General features: G+C 33.1%; 1 protein-coding gene across 1 annotated transcript; it reads left to right on the forward strand.

The window, feature by feature from the left end:
- The first annotated feature begins 12,952 nt into the window (after positions 1-12,952).
- LOC11419985 (nifU-like protein 4, mitochondrial) lies at positions 12,953-17,729 on the forward strand. The gene is made up of 6 exons (XM_003601055.4): positions 12,953-13,064; positions 14,613-15,055; positions 15,177-15,352; positions 15,983-16,086; positions 16,440-16,551; positions 17,034-17,729. Exons 2-6 carry the CDS (start codon positions 14,689-14,691, stop codon positions 17,100-17,102), a joined length of 828 nt encoding a protein of 275 aa, XP_003601103.1. The 5' UTR covers positions 12,953-13,064; positions 14,613-14,688; the 3' UTR covers positions 17,103-17,729.
- The last annotated feature ends 1,824 nt before the right edge of the window (positions 17,730-19,553 follow it).

A 19,553-nucleotide genomic window follows, 5' to 3' on the forward strand; every position in this document is an offset into this window, starting at 1 on the left:
TGTTAATCGTCTTTTCTAGTGAGGCATGGCCTTTTTTAATGCCTCTCTCCTCAAAGACCACTTAAGAGTATTTGATTGTTCATTTGTCACATGATGCGCATACTCCTCCTACTCAATTTGTGATGTTCAAAATTCGTTCAAAACTGCATCTGCATGTGCAAAACAAATGCATGTATGCCCATCCCTCCTGTATTCATTTTCAAAACACATGTCGCATTACATATATAAAGGCATTATAAACAATGCTAACCATTGATGAAGGAATTGAGATCTCCATGATCTTTAATAGTCACTTAATGCTAATCATATCAAAATATTATGTGGAGCGTCAATATATTTCTAAGAGCCTGAAAGCTCTCTAGAAAGGCTTAGACGTCCTCCAGAAGGGCTCATGGGATTTAGGCGCGTCCTTCCAGAGGCGCCGCCTTAACCAGCTTCTAGAAGCATCTAGAGCTTGGTAAAATGACTTAAGACCCAGCTTTCTTTGAGCTTAAGTTACGCAAAAACAAGCTCACAAAGGGCTATAAATACCCCTCTTTAGGATCATTCTCAAGGCATCGCATAAACAGTCTAAACCCTATATTCTATTATTGTACTCGGTGCAAGTACAATATAGGATTCTTTGTTAGCTACATCTTTTTTGACGACTTTCAAGTGAATAACGTAAGATACAATATGCACACATAACAAATCTCGTTGCTTGAAATTGCAATAATCAGCATTTAGTCAAGTGTTATTTATATAGTAGAGATAAGTAGATAACAGTACTATAGCATTAGCAGCAAGCCAGCACCTCATATTGTTAGGATGAAAACCTCTCACCTCAGTCCTCAGTCCTCACCCAGGAACACTAAATAATCTTATCACTTTGAAATCAAGAATCAAGATATGACACATATACACCATACCAAAAAAACATAATAATTCATAACACTGGTGCAAACCATTAACACATAATTCATAAAATTCACTATGTTATAAATAATTTATAATGCCCGATCGCGAAAAGGCACAAGCCAGAGGCAAATGTAACAACACAAAGAAGCATGCCGATATAAAAGGTGCTGCGGCTGATGAAGTGGAAGAATTTATTGAGTACAAGGGAGAATAAGGTGCTGGACAAGAAACAAATGAATGAAAAGATTGTGAATTTCTCGGCGTTTTTAGGTAACCCAGCGTAGGGGAGTAGACGAGAACTATAAGCAGTGGCGGAGCCAAAGTTTTACCAGAGGGATGCATTTAAATCCCCTCAACTTTGCAAATTTAAATCAATAATGGTATTTTAATTCAATTTTAATCCTCTTAAATTTTAAGTTTGCAGCTGTAGTTTTCTGTCAATTCACAGTGCATAGTAGAGTCACTAACTGTTCATTCAAAGGCTTTGATTCAAATGCTACGTACAGACTACAGACCGCAAAGGCACGTGTGTGGAGAGTGAAGGAAGAGTATGCATTATGTTTTTTTGAAGGAAGAGTGTATGCACTATGTTGTAATTGCAATTCAAAATAAATCTTAAAAGTGGCTTTTGTGTATATATTCAAGTTTATGAAACAAGTAAAACCCCTCACTTGCCACTGAATTATGTTTTAAAGCGTGTTAATTTTTTTAACATATATATTACTTGTATATTTATTAGTCAACTATGAAAAAATTTAATGTGAAAATAGATGAATAATAATTTGTCTAAAAAATCATGATAGATATAAAATGTTTTGCACCTATTTTAAAAAAATAGTTATGTCCGCTATTTAAGGTTTCATTCTTCATTTTTTAGAAAGAGCTTCAAGAGAGGAAAATTTGGAAAGTCAAAGGAGGTAACTTTAGGGTTGAGGGTCTTTGATTAGGGTTCTCTTGGGGTGGGAAACATTGTAAACACCTTGGGTGAGTAAAAATCATTGAGTGTCTTGTTCTTCGGTGAGATTGAGAAAATGGGTAGAAATTAAGTTTTGTTCTTTGTGAGCTTGTTGAAGCTAATTTCTTGTAACTCATTTGTATCTCTTTGTAAGAACTCGTTGATAGTGGATTGGAGAGATAAATCTCTCCCCCGGAGTAGGTCATGTTGGACCGAACTGGATAATCATTTCTTGGTGTGTTTGTTTCTCTTCTCTCCTTATCTTTTGCTTGTGGTTTTGAGTTTTTCACTTTGATTCCTATATTAGATCTAGGTGTTGTTGTTGCTTGTGTTTACTTTAATATTGGTTACTACTTTCCTTTGCTCCACACATCATAGTTTCATTGGTGTGAGTTTTGAGTCCGAAGTCACAACAATTGGCGCCCACCGTGGGGCAAAGGAGTAAATTGGTTAAGTGAGTACCATGGGTTCAAAGTGAGATATTGAGAAGTTCACCGAAAGTAATGATTTTGGGTTATGGAAGGTGAAGATGCAAGCGGTGTTGATACAACAAAAGTGTGAGAAAGCATTGAAGGGTGAAGGTGCGTTGTCGGTCACCATGACACAAGCGGAGAGGACCGAGATGGTGGACAAGGCTAGGAGTGCCGTTGTCTTGTGCCTCGGTGATAAAAATTTTAGGGATGTCGCGAAGGAACCTGCCATGGTGGTGATGTGGTCAAAGTTGGAGTCATTGTATATGACCAAATCTTTGGCTCATAGGCAATTCCTTAAGCAACAACTCTACTCATTTAAGGTGGTGGAGTCAAAGACCGTGACAAAGCAATTAACGGGGTTCAACAAAATCCATGATGATTTGGAGAACATTGAGGTGGATCTTGAGGACGAAGACAAAGCGATACTCTTGTTGTTTGCTCTATCGAGATCATTTGAATCCTTCAAGGATACCATGCTCTATGGGAAAGAAGGCACTGCCACCTTGGAAGAAGTTCAACCGGCTTTGAGAACCAAGGAGTTGACCAAGTCCAAGGACTTGAGAGCGGATGAAAAAGTGAAGGCCTTAGTGTTTCAAGAGGAAATGGTGGAGGTAGAGGTAACTTAGGAAGCTCAAAGGGCGGTAACAAGAATAAGTATAAGTGCTTTAAGTGTCAAAAGTTTGGTCACTTCAAGAGGGATTGTCCGGAGGACAATGAGAATTCCATGCAAGTTGTCTTCAAGGAATATGAGGATGCGGGTGCTTTGGTGGTTTGTTGTTGAGATGATGAAGAAGGTGAGGTTTCTCACCTTGGTACTGATGCCTTGTAGAGCGGTGCTCATCTGGAGAGACGTTAAACACTCAACATCAGTCAGGAGAAGCGGTGGGAAGAATACTCAAGGTCAGCATGGAGAGGCGGTGTGAATAATACTTGTGATCAACCTTTGAGGTGGAGTTGCAAGGTGAAAGCATGGTGTGTGTACGCATTTGAAAGTTGAGGCAGAGAAAGCTCAACTTGAGGTGGAGTTAGTGACACCGAAAATGGTACAACTATGGAGATCTTGGGTGTTAGGCTCTAGTTTTGAGCAAAGAAATTCTTCAAGAGGACGGAAGGCCTTTCGAAGTTTGAAGAATGTATAGTGTGACTTGCGTAATTGGAAAGAATAAATTTTGGAACCCTTCTATTATATTTAAACATAACATTTAAGTATATTGTTTCTTTAATACTTTGTGAAATTTTGTACAACAATCTGTAGAGAAATACCCACACATATTCCAAACGGATTCTGTTTAGGACATGTAAGTAGAATTTTTTTTGTTTGTTGTTTTTATTTTAAATTTTATAAAAAAAATTATTTGTTCAATTTTTTCCTTTACTCTTCTAAATTTATTTTATACTTTGTTGTTGTGCTAAGTTTCATTTGTCAAATCATAAATCTCATCACATTTTTTTTGTATTTATTGCTTAACTTGGTAAATTTGGCTTTTGCAATTGTAGAACTTATTGTTGCATTCATTTGGTTGCCGATATATATCTTAAGTTCCTCCACCATTTATACTTTTGCTCTCTTCATGTTGTCTGACTATATATGGACAACCATATACACTCACTTTCAATATAATTGTTTTAAGCTATCTACATCACTACATGAAACAATTCACGACAAAAATTACACCAGGGACTCCGCTGGTGAAGTGAAAGATGTTGAAGTTAGAAACATATTTAAAAATTGGGACTTATTATCGTTAGTTTACTGTATTTTCTCTCTTAACGATATTGCTTACAAAAAGATAATATTTTACTTCTTGATTTTGTTGTATTGACCCTCTGATGTGTATATTAATCTATTTCAACGCATTGTTCTTTAACTAGCTCTTTTCATTGTGGAATGTCGGTCCCAAAGGCTTGGTGGTTTGAACTTTACAACCAATGACGTTGGTAAAGTTCTTGCAATATTATGTTCATTTTGTTGTATATTTTAAATATTTCAAAAGTTATTATTATTATTACTATTATTAAAACTATTTTTATTATTCGTTATTAAAGAGAAGAAAAAGAAACATGGTTGTAGTGTTGAAATTGTTCCTACTTTGTCTCAAGACTAGTTACCACATTGACTAACAATTTTCAATAAATTAATTTTGATTAACAGTCAAAATTGTTTGTTACCTATTTACTTGCTATTGAGATATTACTCATAGTCACGCCTCAGGTTTTACTTGTTATTTTCTTGTTTTGCAGGTTATGATCCTTCAGTCATCCGCAAACAACAATCTAAGAAATTATCCGCAGAATTGCGCAACTCCCCCAGAGTACAACAGGTTCATCTCGGCGATAATCATACCGAGGCTATCAGAACACGAGAAAAATATACAGACTCAATCACTCAGACACTTAGTATTTTTGTAACACTGAAAGAAGTAGCTTTGAAGAAAAGAAGGTTTGCAACTCTGTTGCTTTTCACGTAATGAAATTGTGTTCTTATAGAATACACACTCAGATATATTAAACACGTTTATATTTCCACCAAAAAAGTAAGTGGATGCTACTAATTAGGTAAGTGGGTATTGACCAAAAACAGTTGCAAAAATGATGGCAAGACTAAGACTCCTGATTAGGGGCTTTTTGTTCTTAGTGTTTCTGATTAGGTTTGCATCCCCTAAGACTCCTTAACTATCAGTCATTTTTTTTTTCAGTTTTAATAAATCTGTTCCCTTTGAATTTTATATATGTGTTTCTGAATTATCTGTTTTTCTATCTCTGTATTTGTTTGGATGTTTCTCATTTATTTATATATGTATTCCAGCATGTTATGATTGAACATCATGAAATATTATGTCTCAGTTATTAATGTATACATGTGGATAGTAAATTCTGTTGTGGTCTATATAACATGTAAGCCATATATGGGAAGATGCCTTAAGAAAAATTATGTGTGTATGTCTTGCACAGAAGTAGTTAAAGTGATCAAAATGTTAAAATTCTTTATATGCATATGTAAGCAGGATATAATATTCTCTTGTTAGTTAGATATAAATAATTCTTCACTGAGACAATCTTTGCAAACTCTCTTATAAAGTGTGAACTGATTGATTAAAGTTACTTAATTGTTATATTGTATGAGCACTTACTAAGTTCTTTATCACATGAATGCAATGAATTGAGTTAAGTATATAAATTTGAGTCATGCCATCTAATGTTAAAAATTATCAGTATGCTGATACGCTGAACTGCAAGTATGAAACATTAGTATGCTTCTGACTTTTAATTTGATGTTACATGTTTACATACATGTTCTTGACTGAAACTAATCTTAATATGTATCATCATATTTGTACTATTGGAAATTAAGATGACATTGTTTAATATGGAAGAACCATTGTATTATAATAAAACAATGATGATAAGTGAATATGAACCAATAAAATAAAGTGATTTATTTTATTGATGAATATGTCTTGTTTAGTTTAACTAAGCAAACTTGTGTGCAAACCAAGTCTATGATATAGACTTGACGAAGTATTAGATTAATTGATTAAGAGACGTCTTAATCAATATTTGTGAATTTAACGAATTCGTTGACAAAAACCTCGAGAAGAAAAGGTAGGAAATGAGACTATGCCACACGAAAACGACAAGTGATGGAAACCCAACCTTTATGAATGGAGATCCCATGAAATAGGTTTAATGGGAAAAACAAGTCATTTGTTAGTTATGTTAGCACTAAATTGTTTTGTCCTTTTCCTAGTGTTATGACATTGAAATGAGAAGTGCTAATTAAATTAAAATTTGAGGGTTGGGCTCATAATGTCTTTAATGATTTCCATAAGCCTTTAGGGTGGTGTGTGGTTGTAGCATGCACTAGATGGAATCACCTATATGAGTGTCAAGTGGGGCCGCTTGCATGAGACCGTGGCGGGTCTCTAGAGCACTCATGAAAACCAGACACGCGCACGGCCTAAATGCGCAACACAGCGATTACACGAGAATTGTGGGGGTAATGTGATTTGAGACCTCTAGCATACACCAAGTGTATTGGGTTCCATAGCTTGCTAAACCAATTCACTATGTGTTAAGTCTTATTAGTCTAGGACGGGTTCCATAGCTTGCTACACCGTTCCGATGCATTACACTCAAAGGTGACTTAGGCTATATATTTTTGTTTAAAACTTTTGAAAAATGTGGGGGATTGTTGTATATTTGGGATTATTTCAAAAGTTATTATTATTATATTTAATATTATTATGATTAGCTATCAAAGAAAAATAAAACGTGGTTTTAGTGTGAATTTTTATTCCTACTTTATCTCAAGGCATAGTTACACTTTGACTACCATTTTTCAATTTAAATTAAATTTGTTTAACAGTCAAAATTATTTGTTACCTATTTACGTGCAGTTGAGATATTACTAAGAGTATTGCCACTTTTTTTGCAACTATTCTTGGTCAATCTCCACTTACCTAATTAATAGCACTGCATTTGAGTGGAACAAAAACGTGGTTAAAGTTTTCTCTCAGATAGTACCTTTATAAATGAATCAAAATTTTAGTACGTGAAATACAAAGTTACAAAACCATTCTTCTGACTATTGTTTTACAACTTCTTTCAGTTTCATAAAATATTTTTCACATCTCTAATTTTGTTGGTGAGTATTAATTTTAGGCAAAATGTTGTGTTAAGTTTATATTATTTTTTTTCAGCAAAAAGCATTATATCTTTTTTTTGTTATATCTGAATATCAATGTTCTTTTATTTGGTGTATTGATTTGATCTCACTGTTTAATTAGTTATTGCTTCATTCATACAAATCTTTTAATTGGTCAATCAATTTAAACATTATAAGTGTTCGTATTTATGTAGTGGGTTCTTTTATTATTTTTAATAAAAGAAAAAAACGAAAGTTAGGCAAGTACATATACAATTGATTATTTTGATGCATACATTTTCCTATTGTTATAGTGGCATACTGTGTCAATTTTTTAGTATTATCAAATTTAGAATTAGTTCCTTTGAGTTTGCAATAGAGATGCACACCTATACATATTATAGCGGACTTGTTATAGTTAAAACTATGTGATCATTGACCAATTATAGCTGGTAGGCAAAGATCCAAATTTGTCTTGAGAATCTGATTTGATAAGGTTAAAATGCAACCTATAATCTTAATCTAACAACTCCAATTTATTAGAAGCAGCGACGTGCATTCATAGGTTAGATATCCATCAACTTAGTGATAACAAGTCTTTTGATAAAAAAAAAAAAAAAGGTAAGAAAATGACAAGTCGAGTCAAAGAAAAATAAAACAACTTCTGTTATAGAAACTATATAAATTAACATCATTTAGCATCTTAGGTATATATAAGATGGTTACATTTGTGGTGTGCGATCTATGTTGAACGGAAGTTTTTGGTGTTTTCGAGTTAGGTGGTGTTCATTTAGTGTTTAGTTTTTGAGGTGGGAAAGAAAAAGCTTTAGAGCACGTATCAACAATAACAAGTAAAAACATAAAGCACACGAAAGAGTGAAAGAAAGAGCTTAAGAACTAATCATATCAACAATAGCAAGTAAAAACATAAAGCACACAGAGTGAAAGAAAGATCAAATTAACTCATATGGAAGGACAAGCGCTGTTGAACGCCATTGTTATGAGAATTGCTCTGAGTGTAAATTGGAGGAAGCCAAAGATTTGGGAACAAACCGTTCCTATCAAAATGTGTCTTTTATATGGATCATAATCATTTGTAACGGTAAGCATTAGATTGTTTAAAATTGTTATGTGTTCTTGAAAACTATTTTGAGTTGATTAACTTTGCTAATGATAGAAACCACCTTGTGGTTAATCATTGTTTTGACATTTTGCGTTGATGATATTTTCCTTTGATGTTTTTTTTATTTATTTTTTATTCTGCAGCATTGCACATATCCTCGTTGTATACCTACCTTTACTTCATGGTGAGTTTAATTTTTTTATTGGAATGAATACTTATTTACCATTCACATTCTCCATTTCATGGCTCTCCCATCGACTATACTATTTCAGAGCAACTTAATGGTATGCCCCTGGCTGCATGTTTATTTCATATAATATTATCATCTGCAAAAAGCTACATTGAAGGAACATTCATAAATCATTGTAGTATAACGAGGCACACTGTTATTTTCAATATTAGATACTTGGTTTGCCATTTCACATGCATGTAACTTTTCAATTAGAGAGAATTAGCAACAAAAAAAAAAGAGGAAGTTTAAATATATTACAATTCACATTTACAAGCAAACAACATTGGTGATAAGAGGTCACATTGACCCGTTAAAACTTAAACTTTATTTGATACAGTGAAAAATTTAGATCATCACAAAATGACAGAGTGTTTAGATACATCTTTATGAGATAGAATTACACACATTCAAGCTCTTTATGTAGTCTACCAAAAAGGGTTTCAAAAACCAAGTAGATATCATAATTGGTCACCACCATAGTTTTTTCCTATCTTTTACCTTAATTTATAAATAAATCTCTCTTTGTACCTTTGTTATTGCTTATGCAGTGTCTTTTGTTTTTTATTGTAGTGGTGCTTAACATGTGTGAACTTACAAGCGTTCTTGATGAAATGAGAATTTATCTTATTTCCTTATTTAATCTCTTGTCCCATTACATGTTGCATAGACTACATTTATATATTGGTATTTCAAATAAAGTTTTGATAGAAATAGAACTAAGGTTTTATACACCTACCTTTATTTCATGGTGAATTTGATTTTTTTTATTGGAAGATTAACGTATAATAAATATTTATTTTCAGGTAAAAGATTTTCATGTTATCGATAGGGATGAAGACATTAATACATATTTTGACTACGGTAGTAAGATTGCTTTTCAGACTTCCATCTTTTGATGGTTTCTACCTCATTTATACTAATCACACATGACTGCAAAAATGTTGTAGGTTCTGCATTTATGTTAGGGGAAAACTATTTCGGCTATGTTTTGGGGTATGGTATCTGAACACACGCTAGAAAACTTATTTTAGTTGTATGGTTTATCTCATTGTAAGTATATATGTCACATGAAGTCATGCTTTCATTTGCCATTAAGTTATATAATACATGTTGTCCTATAACAAAAATGGTGTTTACTTTATTCCAGGGTCCTCTTCAACTTGTTTTTTGGCTTTGGTAAAAATATAACGTTGACTTTGATATTCAAATTTTTCCTTGGATTCTTAAATGGTTCAAGTGGACCGGGGAGGGTGATTTTTTTTAAACCTCTTTCGTTTAAGTTTAAATTTGTATCATTTTATGGTTATATGTTATTCTAATAAGTAACTAATAGCTTCTACTAATATCTGTACTTTACAACCTCTTGCATTAACAGACTTTTTGAAATGAAATTTTCAGAGAGCACGGTTATGGAAGTAAACATGTATGCCTCTGTAACCTTTGTCTCATATAATTAATTCAAATTTATTGTTATTAGTTGAAAGTGTGATCTGATTTTTGGTCTGTGCAGCTACGGGAGTAGCCACAGTCCTTGGTTCATCATTGTCAGGTTATTTGACTTCAGTGAGAAGGGTGATACTACAAATTCAATTCAAATTGGGGATTGAAAAGAATAAATTTTGGAATCCTTTTGCTATGTTTAAACAAAACATTTGAGTCTATTGTTTCTTTAATACTTTGTGAAATTTTGTACAACAGACAGTAAAGAAATACCCACACAAATGTCTTGTTTACCAAGAGGTAATGTTATAATGTTTTGTTTACCAAGCTTAGGGACCTTGCATTTAGTACGGGTAGGAGTTGTGGTTTTGCCCTCTAATGAAAAAACTCTTTCAATTGCTCTTTTCTCCATTATTCGTCGAATCATATTACTCTTTGTATTAATGATCCATCTAAAGATGCATGACAATTCATTGGGTATTATGGGTTCTCGAAAAGGGGTCCCTAAGCTTGGGAGTTCCAACATATCGCACTCATTTCCTAGACACACCATAAATTTTGAGTAGAAAGCATAATGAACTCTAAAAAGAGAGCAACATGTTTACCTTCCTCGCGACATCAGTGCTTCATGTCAACCCATATCATATTCTAATTACCTCTTGAATAATACTTTATACATCTAATTTTATAAGACTATTTTACAAAAAACACGAATATTAAAAAAGTTGTTGAAGTAATAAATTTGTCACAAATGTGTGTATGGTTTACCAAATTGTTCATTGGATATGGATATATTTAAGGTAACTTTTCGTATTTCAAGATACGTTGGGAGTATTAATATATAAGAGTATATTTGGAAAATGAGTAATTTGTATCTTGTACCTGAACTAGTGGCTCACTTTTTCTAAGTAACGGGAAAAAGGACTGAAAATGCCACTGAAAGACTCTACTGAGTTAAAGATGGGCTGTCAAAAATGTCGAGGAGGTGGGATGGGCAACGATCAGATATTGTATGGATCATACATGGAAGATAGTTGGAGTCGGTGGCTCTCTTAGGGTTTTCTCATCTCAGATCCTGGGGAAGAAGATTAAGTTGGCCCTTGCGAACAACATGATGCATTATCTCCCTTCAACCCTTTGAGCGACATGTGGGAAAACAAAAGGAAAGAAAATCCCCATCTTTTCCACCCCGTAGGAACTACGAGATCACCCCAAGGATGCCTTCGGAATCTAGGGGTCGCGGACCGACATAGAATCCTGTTAAAAAAAAAAAAGCAGAATGTGTTAGTTATCTCTCAAGTTAAACAGGTAAGGGTCGTAGAAGTGCAATTACTCGTTTTTAACTTAAAACCCACATTCTTAAGAGCAAAAATTCGGGCGGAAAAAGGAAAGAGAAGCTCTTAGTTCTCGGTTCTCCTATAGCTGGATCCTCTGAAACCACTAGAATCCTAAGTCTGAATGGGATTCCAACTCAGAATCTTTTGATATTTTAAGAAGAGACGCTCTTTCGAGAGCACAATACGATGAAAGTAGTAAGCTGTGTTCGGATGGTTATTGTCTATCGTTGGCCTCTATAGTAGAATCAGTTGGGGCCTGGGAGGCGGTGATTTACTCTATGACAGATGTCAACGGTTGAGTCTTCTTATCTCCAACTATTGAATTTAGATAATATAAAACCATACGATAACACTCTTAACACTCCATTTTTCCAATTCGATAGTTTGGTTTTAGCTATGATATGATGGCCCCGTTTGGATTGAACTAACAAATTATTTATCTTCATAAGTTATTTTTTCACAAACTACCTTAACAAGTTTATGAATAATAAATAAAAGCTTATATAATTGCATAAGCTCAATCCAAACAGGCTCGATTTATCATTTATGGACATTGATAAGATCCTTCCATCTAACAGCACCTTAGGATGACATAAACTTTAAGTTAAGGGCGAGGTTTTAACGAAGAAAGAATTATGACCCATTTGGATTGACATTTTAACCTCGCCTTTAACTTTATGGCAAGGATTTAGTTCTTTTATTTTTATTTTTAGTAATCGAATTATTTCTTCTTCTTTTTTTACAATAATTGAACTATTTAAGAACTTAGGTCCCGTTTGGATTGAGCTTATGAAAAATAGCTTATGCAAATAAATATGTTTTTATATTAAAATATAAGTTCTCACTAACGAAAATTTTATCTTCATAAGTTGTTTTCTTATAAACTATCTTAACAAATTTGTGAATAATAAATAAAAGCTTATTTATTTACATAAGTTGTTTTGCATATACTTAAAATAAGCTCAATCTAAACGGGTCCTTAGTACATGTTTGGTTACCAGGTGAGAGTCTTCAAACGCACGGCCAACATCATCAACCGTGATTTCGACTTGTTTGGCTCTCCGCCGAGAATCTGCCGCCATCGTGCTTTTCCTCTTTAGAATCGATTTTTCGTGAAGCTGCTCTTCCTAGCTTTTTTAAATTGATTATCTCTGTCGTGGAAATACATAACATCAATTTGTCTCTTTTGTCCTTGAATCACATCAATTCCTTTCACATATCTTGTTATATTTGAAAAATCCATTCACCTATGTGAGAAATTCATTACTCTGTATTTCTGTTGACTGAAGTCTGCGTCATTTTTTTGTGTTGCTGTGAATTCTTTTGGTTGTTGCAGAAATCTGAAGGTAGAAGAAGACACTGTTCGATGAAAAGTGTGTTTTTTTGTTTGCTTTCTCTACAAAGGCCCATCACAAAACCTTCTTAATTAATGTACGATCCTGATAGAGCCCACTAATTTTTTGATTTTATAAAATAATAATATGAATTTTAGTTACCAAATGTTATTTTTAATGGAAATGAAATTTGTAGCAAGCAATAAATGAAATCTAATTTAAAATCCAAAATAAAAACCTACTTTGGTCATTCACACACCCAAAAGCAATTTTAACACAAAATATCCAAACAACATTTTTCCTACAAATCACTTTTATTATAAAATATTCAAACATAAATCACGTTATATTTAATTCACTTTTAATTAAAATCAATTTTTATAGAATCAATTAACTCAAAATCAATTCTCATCACCGCATAACGAAACAAACTTAGTCACCTAATTCTGGTTACACCTTGAAATGAGAAAAATATCCATAATTAAAATTTAATTCCCAATTTCACCAAAATAAAACCCTTTCAATCGTTCTCTGATTCTCTCCTCTTCCAAAACTGTTATTCTCTCCAAATTTCACAGCAAGATTGATCTTTCTAGCAAGATTTCGAAGCAATTTTGAAACAAGCAAGGTTAGAAAATTGTGCTCTTAATTCATTTATGATTATTTTCCCTCATTTCATTTCAATTCATGAGTTTGGTTATTTCTGTGTTCTGGATTCGTATACCATATTTTGAACGGAAAATTGTATACCATTGTTGTATGTTTTGAGTTCCATTTATGCTTTCAATTTGGCATCACATGTTTCTGCGCATTCCAATTTCTACATCGTGGGTTTTTGTGGGTGCAGAACTGGTTTCCCCTTCATAATAGAGTCACCACTCTATTCAATAAACTTCACAAATATTCAACAACACTCTCTAACATTTGTGTTCTCTTGTTTATACACACGCACACACTCTCTCTTACTGATCAAAATGACAAACTAACTAACTTCTCTAACAACTCATAACTAAAATCTAAATAAAAAAACTAACCAACTAATTACTCTAACAACTAATAGCTACTATAATTTCCTTTTATTTTGCAATTATAACAGAGAATGGATGGTTTAGGGGATATTGGTCAAATTGTGAAAAAAAAAAAAAAGGTTTTTTTTAGTCGAATTACAATGCATTTGTCTGCTCTGTGTTCTTTGATTGATGTCCAATAATATGGTATGCTTGTATGTCCCAAATTTGGAAGTAAAGAAACGAAGTAATGTTTTGCAATAAAGAAATTGATTTTTTCTTTTATTATTTAGAGATTAAGCTTTCTGTATAGTTAGTTTCCTTTGGTTTTTGGAAAAATGTTTTTTTTTGAAGAGTCCTAACCTTGGTCAGAATCATCTCAACATTAACTTCCTCAACAGTGTTGTTAGCAACCTTTCTATGTCTTTCGTTTTTTTTATAAGAATGTTCATTCTACATATAACTTGGAATAGACTATTGTTGTGGTTATTAGTATTGATGGCCATATATTGTTAAAGTGCTTCTTTCTACATAGTTTTTTGATACTTACTAAGTCAAATTTTATATATTATTTTCACAAAATGGTCCTTAGGAAGATTGTTCGTATATTTTCCTATTAAAAAAATAGATTTTCCATCATATTGGGAACTTGAGCACATAGGAACTAGAAACATTCATTGAACACTTCAATTTCCACCTAAATATCCCCAAAAGCAAAAGCATGGTTTGATTTCTTTTTCCATCCTTGTGTTTGTTTTTTGGTGAAGGTTAACATGGTGAACTATGTGTGTTGGTCCATCATAGTGAACTAAAATATAGCTATTGACTTTGATTTAGGGCTATCCATATCATATCGGTCTTTGTACTTTTTTTGTACTTTTGCTTAATTGCTTCCGATAAACTTGTCAGTGCCACAAATTACAAACAACTTATATTTGATGAAGCAAATACGCATAGAAATATTATATAGTAAGAAAGAAATCAAACCCCGGGCAAAAGATGCTATCATACATCATACATATGGTAACAGTAAGAAATTGCGTCAATATGTTTAATTGCTTTCCATATCATATTGGTCTTTGCTTTATTACAATACGCCCAAAATAAAAAAGGGTCAGATTGACATGTTTTGTTTTGTAACAATAACAATGTCGTTTGGGTTGATGAAGGAAGCGTAAGGGTTTGGAGCAGAGGAGGACATAGCAATAACAATCACGATAACAGAAGAAGACCAGATCGTGAACGATGACGGTGGTGAGGGGAAGTGTTTTCAGATTAGGAAGACGATTACGACTAGGAATCTTAAATTCCCTCAAACCAGAGACTAATCACAATACTCTAAATACAAATTGTTCTCGCTGCCTGGGCACAACGCCGTCGTTTCAACCTCGCAACCACAATGCCTTTTTCTCTTCCCCCGCCTCACCATTTCCTTCTCCATTTTCCACCGGACAAAGGAGGACTATGTTTATCCAAACACAGTCCACTCCAAATCCAGAGTCTCTTATGTTTCATCCTGGTAAACCTGTCATGGATGTTGGTAGCGCCGATTTCCCGAACCCTCGTTCCGCCATGAATTCTCCTCTCGCTAAATCAATTTTCACTATTGATGGTACTACCCTCTCTCTATCTCTCTCTCTCTCTCTCTCTCTCTCTCTCTCTCTCTCTCTCTCTCTCTCTCTCTTCATTTCTTTAATTTGTGTGTTTTCTGTTTTTTTTTTTAATTGTTGCAGGAATTACTCGTGTTTTCTTTGGATCCGATTTTGTCACTGTTACCAAATCAGAAGATGCATCGTGGGAATTTCTCAAGCCTGAAATCTTTGCTGCTATTATGGATTTCTACTCTTCTGGTGAACCGCTGTTTCTAGACTCTCAAGCTGCCTCATCCAAAGACACAGCAATTCACGATGTAAGTTTTCCTCATTTCTATGTTGATATTGCTTTAGTCTCATTTCAAGGAATTTGGCATTTTACTTAAATTTCATAAAATCATTATTTTGTGAATGTGTTGATACTTGATAGAGTTTATGATAGAATATTATGGCGTAATTTTCCTAAAAACAAAACATTACAAATCTATCATAAACTTTTTAGCATTTCTCTTTTCAAAATCAGAAAACATATCAATTCTCTCATAATTGTATTAGTTCCTTATTAATTACTCCTACAAATAAAATAAGAGATTGAGAGGGTGTAGAGTTGAAAGGAAAAGAAATACAAATCCTGAATGGTGGGATGGATGATTGATGAATGGGTGAAAGAGATCATATTAAATTATGTGTAAAAAGTCTCTTCTTTTAGCAAAAAAATCAGAAGGGACTGGAGCTCCTACTACTTATTATGTCCCTCTGCCCCTGCCCCAATTCAAAAACTGTTGGCATTCTCTTGTATCTCCCAAGTCTAAATACTTTTCCATAGGTTTCTGTTTACATTTTTTAGACATTTAGTGACCCAAGTGCTTTGGAGTATAAGATTTTCCTAGCTTAGGCCACCTGCAAGATGTCAAAACTAAATGGTATGCTTACCTGTTTGCATACAGGATGATTCTGAGACAGTTGCGATGATCAAGGAACTTTTGGAGACTCGTATTCGACCAACTGTACAAGATGATGGTGGGGACATTGTATATTGTGGTTTTGATCCGTAAGTTCTCCCCTCCCCCCTCCTCTTATTTGTTATTTGGGTTTCATGCACTTAACCTCGACGAATAATCTATACTCTTTCACAGAATAGAAATTCCAAAGTTCCATTCTACCTTTGCCTAGCTGGGTTGAACTTTATCTCATTATTTTAGGATCTTTGTGTTAAAAAATAATTGATGATAACAATGAATACATATCTATCTCAGATGACAACATGCTAACAAATCATAGTAATAGTGAAATTAACAAAATTAAATGAGCAAATTTCCACGACAATGTTTGTGTTGACAATGCTAATGTTGTACATTATAGAATGGTTCTTTTACTTGCTTTTTATATTGTGGTTTTCTCTAGAGATACGGGGATCGTCAAACTTAAAATGCAAGGAGCGTGTAGTGGCTGCCCAAGTTCTTCGGTGACTCTGAAGTCAGGCATTGAAAATATGCTGATGCATTATGTACCTGAGGTAACAAGTTTGCATTATCATTTTGTGATGAAACTGATCCATTTGCTGTTTCCATTTATATTTATGGTAATTGAATTAATTGGAAACTGGAATCCTCAACTTACCGTCCTTCTGTAATGAAGCAGTTCTACTTGCACCTTTCCTATGGCATTCTTAAGTTGATTTTGAGGGTATATTACAAGGGTAAACATGAAGACCAATTAACTTATAAGATTTGCTAGTTTCCTCCATTGAATTAGATTTCCATTTGTCTTACACGATTGATTTGCATGTAAGTTGTTGAATTTAGATTAACCAGACCTATCTGTCATTGTGCATACTAGAAAATATAGAGAAAGCTGTGTTGATTATTGAGTGTTTACTGTTTATTTAAAGCAGCATTAATAGGCTGAGTTCCAATTTATATTAATCATTCAGTTATATTATATTATATTATATTATATTGAGCAACAATCTTCCAATGCTGCTTGCTGCATTTACAGGTCAAAGGTGTGGAACAAGAATTGGATGGTGAGGAAGAGGAAGCAGCTTTAAGTGGACAAACTGAGTAGTTGATCTCGTATTTTTCTATAATTGCGGTCTTCAAAGTACAACAGCAGTACATGATGGAGACCCAAATGAGTTTATACAAAAAATAAAAATATTTAATAAGTTGCGAGTTGGATACATTGCAGTATGACATGAAATTTTTGTTCCGGGCTAGTTATATCTCATTGGAATAGTATGACAGTAGTTCGTAACACTGTCCATTACAGAAAGCTTGCATAGGTACCCCCTATCAGCCTGGGCTACTGCGGTTCTTGGTCTTTCCTTCTGAATCAAAGTGCAAGGCATCATTATTTGGCTGGCTGTTGGCATTGTATTGAGGACACACTTGCATTGATATAAGATTTGGTAACTTCCGCTTTTCTCCGTGTTCAAATGATGTATGTGCATGTTCAAGTAAACAAAAAAAAAGGCATGGATCATTGTTGATTTTCTTCCTGCTGTTGGTATTCTAGTGTTGGTTCACATATTCTCCTAGCCAGATAACATTGGGGCATTGATTTCATACAGCCAAACTGGCCGTTTCATGCAATAAGGATTTCGTAGTGCTATACCATTTTTATTTTTATTTTTATTGAGTGAATTTTGACGGCTACTGATATAAATGAAGCTTGCTTCAAACATTTATTATACCTCTTTTGCATGCATTATTTAGGCTTGGAATATTATTTTACTGAAGAACGTGTCAAATCAATGGTGCAAAACCATGTCTTCTCAATCACACTAAACAATAATTCTGTTTTCCAAATAGCATTGGGGATGCTTAGTAAGATTTCGAAGAATTTTTAATGCATATCTCATTTCATACATGTTTGTTTACGTGTTTACATAACTAATTTATGATATATTCATGAGCTGTTTCAATTTATTTTCGTATAAGGTTTTCAAGTTGGCTTATATACAAAGTTTATAGGGTTTATGTGCTCATTCTCTTTTTTATTAAGCTATGTCTTTGATCAAACCTTTAAGCCACGTAAAGCCAATTTTTTCCAACCTTTAAGCCCCGTAAAATCTTGAATTGTGCATGTGGCAGTACAACACATGATAATAGATGGAAAATAACTCTATCGTTTTGATCATTTATCTCCGTTTTATAACATTTAGGTCATTTATTTTTAAAGCGTATAAAACTTAATCCTTTTTTGCAATTTTTATTCAAAAAATGATGAGTTGGCTTGCAACGTTGGATTATTAATAATTATTTTATTCTTAAATAATTATTTTTTATCAAAAAACCCAAAAAAAATGCAACTTTCATAATCATCACCTTTATCTTTATCTTCAATCATATTCATCGAACTTCATCACGCTAATCATAATCTTTTTTGTTGTTAGATATTTTGGAAAGAAGATGAAAAATCTTGATTTTTATGGGTTTGAACTTTGAAGAAAAACAATCATATTCATCGAACTTCATCATGCTAATCATAATCTTTTTTGTTGTTAGATATTTTGGAAAGAAGATGAAAAATCTTGATTTTTATGGGTTTGAACTTTGAAGAAAAACATGATGAATATTCAGGATAATGATGACAATGATGATGAACATACGAGAAATGATGTTTATTTTTTTCTTGGTATATATTTTTTCTAAAAATAAATAAATTAAGAATAAAATTATTGTTAATAATTCTACGTGGCAAGTCAACTCATCTTTTTTTGAATCAAAAATGTAAAAAAAGATTAACTAGTACGCGCTTCAACAGATAAATAACCTAAATGTTAAAAACAAAGAAGATAAATGACTTAAATATTACAAATAAATAAGATAAATGGAACCTAGTGTAGTTTTGCCTTAAAAATAGTTGGACTCATTTAATGACACACTTTTGTATTTATATTACACACTTTATCATTGTCAATTTCAAACTCTTGGGGAGTAACGGAAAATGTATAAATGATTTTTTAAAAAATAAAGAGTAAATTACTCCCCATCAAAGATAATGATATTACAACTCTCTCTCTCTATGTTTTAAATATACACAGCCCACTCTTTAAATATATTTTGATCCAAATTTGTAATTTTACGTTAACTTTCGTTCCTTCCTTCCTTAAAAAAAAACGTTAACTTTCGTTAAACTCTGTTAAACAAATTTTTATTTTACAAAAATGACCCTTTTGTCCTTCTTTTTTCCCAATGTCGTATCTTCCATATTCCTTTTTTCATTGTCGAGAGTTCATCTAGTCAATCATCGTTGTGTTTAGTGCTAATATATTCTTTTATTTTTCAAAAATCCGTTTTGAAAAGATATTTCAACTTAATGGTGTGTTTGTGTTAGAGTTTCGAAATGATGTCTGGATTATACAGAGATCTACTTTGAAGCTTGGGAAACAAGAGCAGGGGATTACTGTTCTTTTGATGACCAAGAAAAACGATGGGTGAATTGGACAAAAAAATGTCATTTTGGAAGGAAAAAAAAAGTTTTATATGGTTAAACAAAAGTTAATGAAATAAT

The sequence above is a fragment of the Medicago truncatula genome, chromosome 3 (genome assembly GCF_003473485.1).
Source record: "Medicago truncatula cultivar Jemalong A17 chromosome 3, MtrunA17r5.0-ANR, whole genome shotgun sequence".
NCBI classification, from domain to species: Eukaryota; Viridiplantae; Streptophyta; class Magnoliopsida; order Fabales; family Fabaceae; genus Medicago; species Medicago truncatula.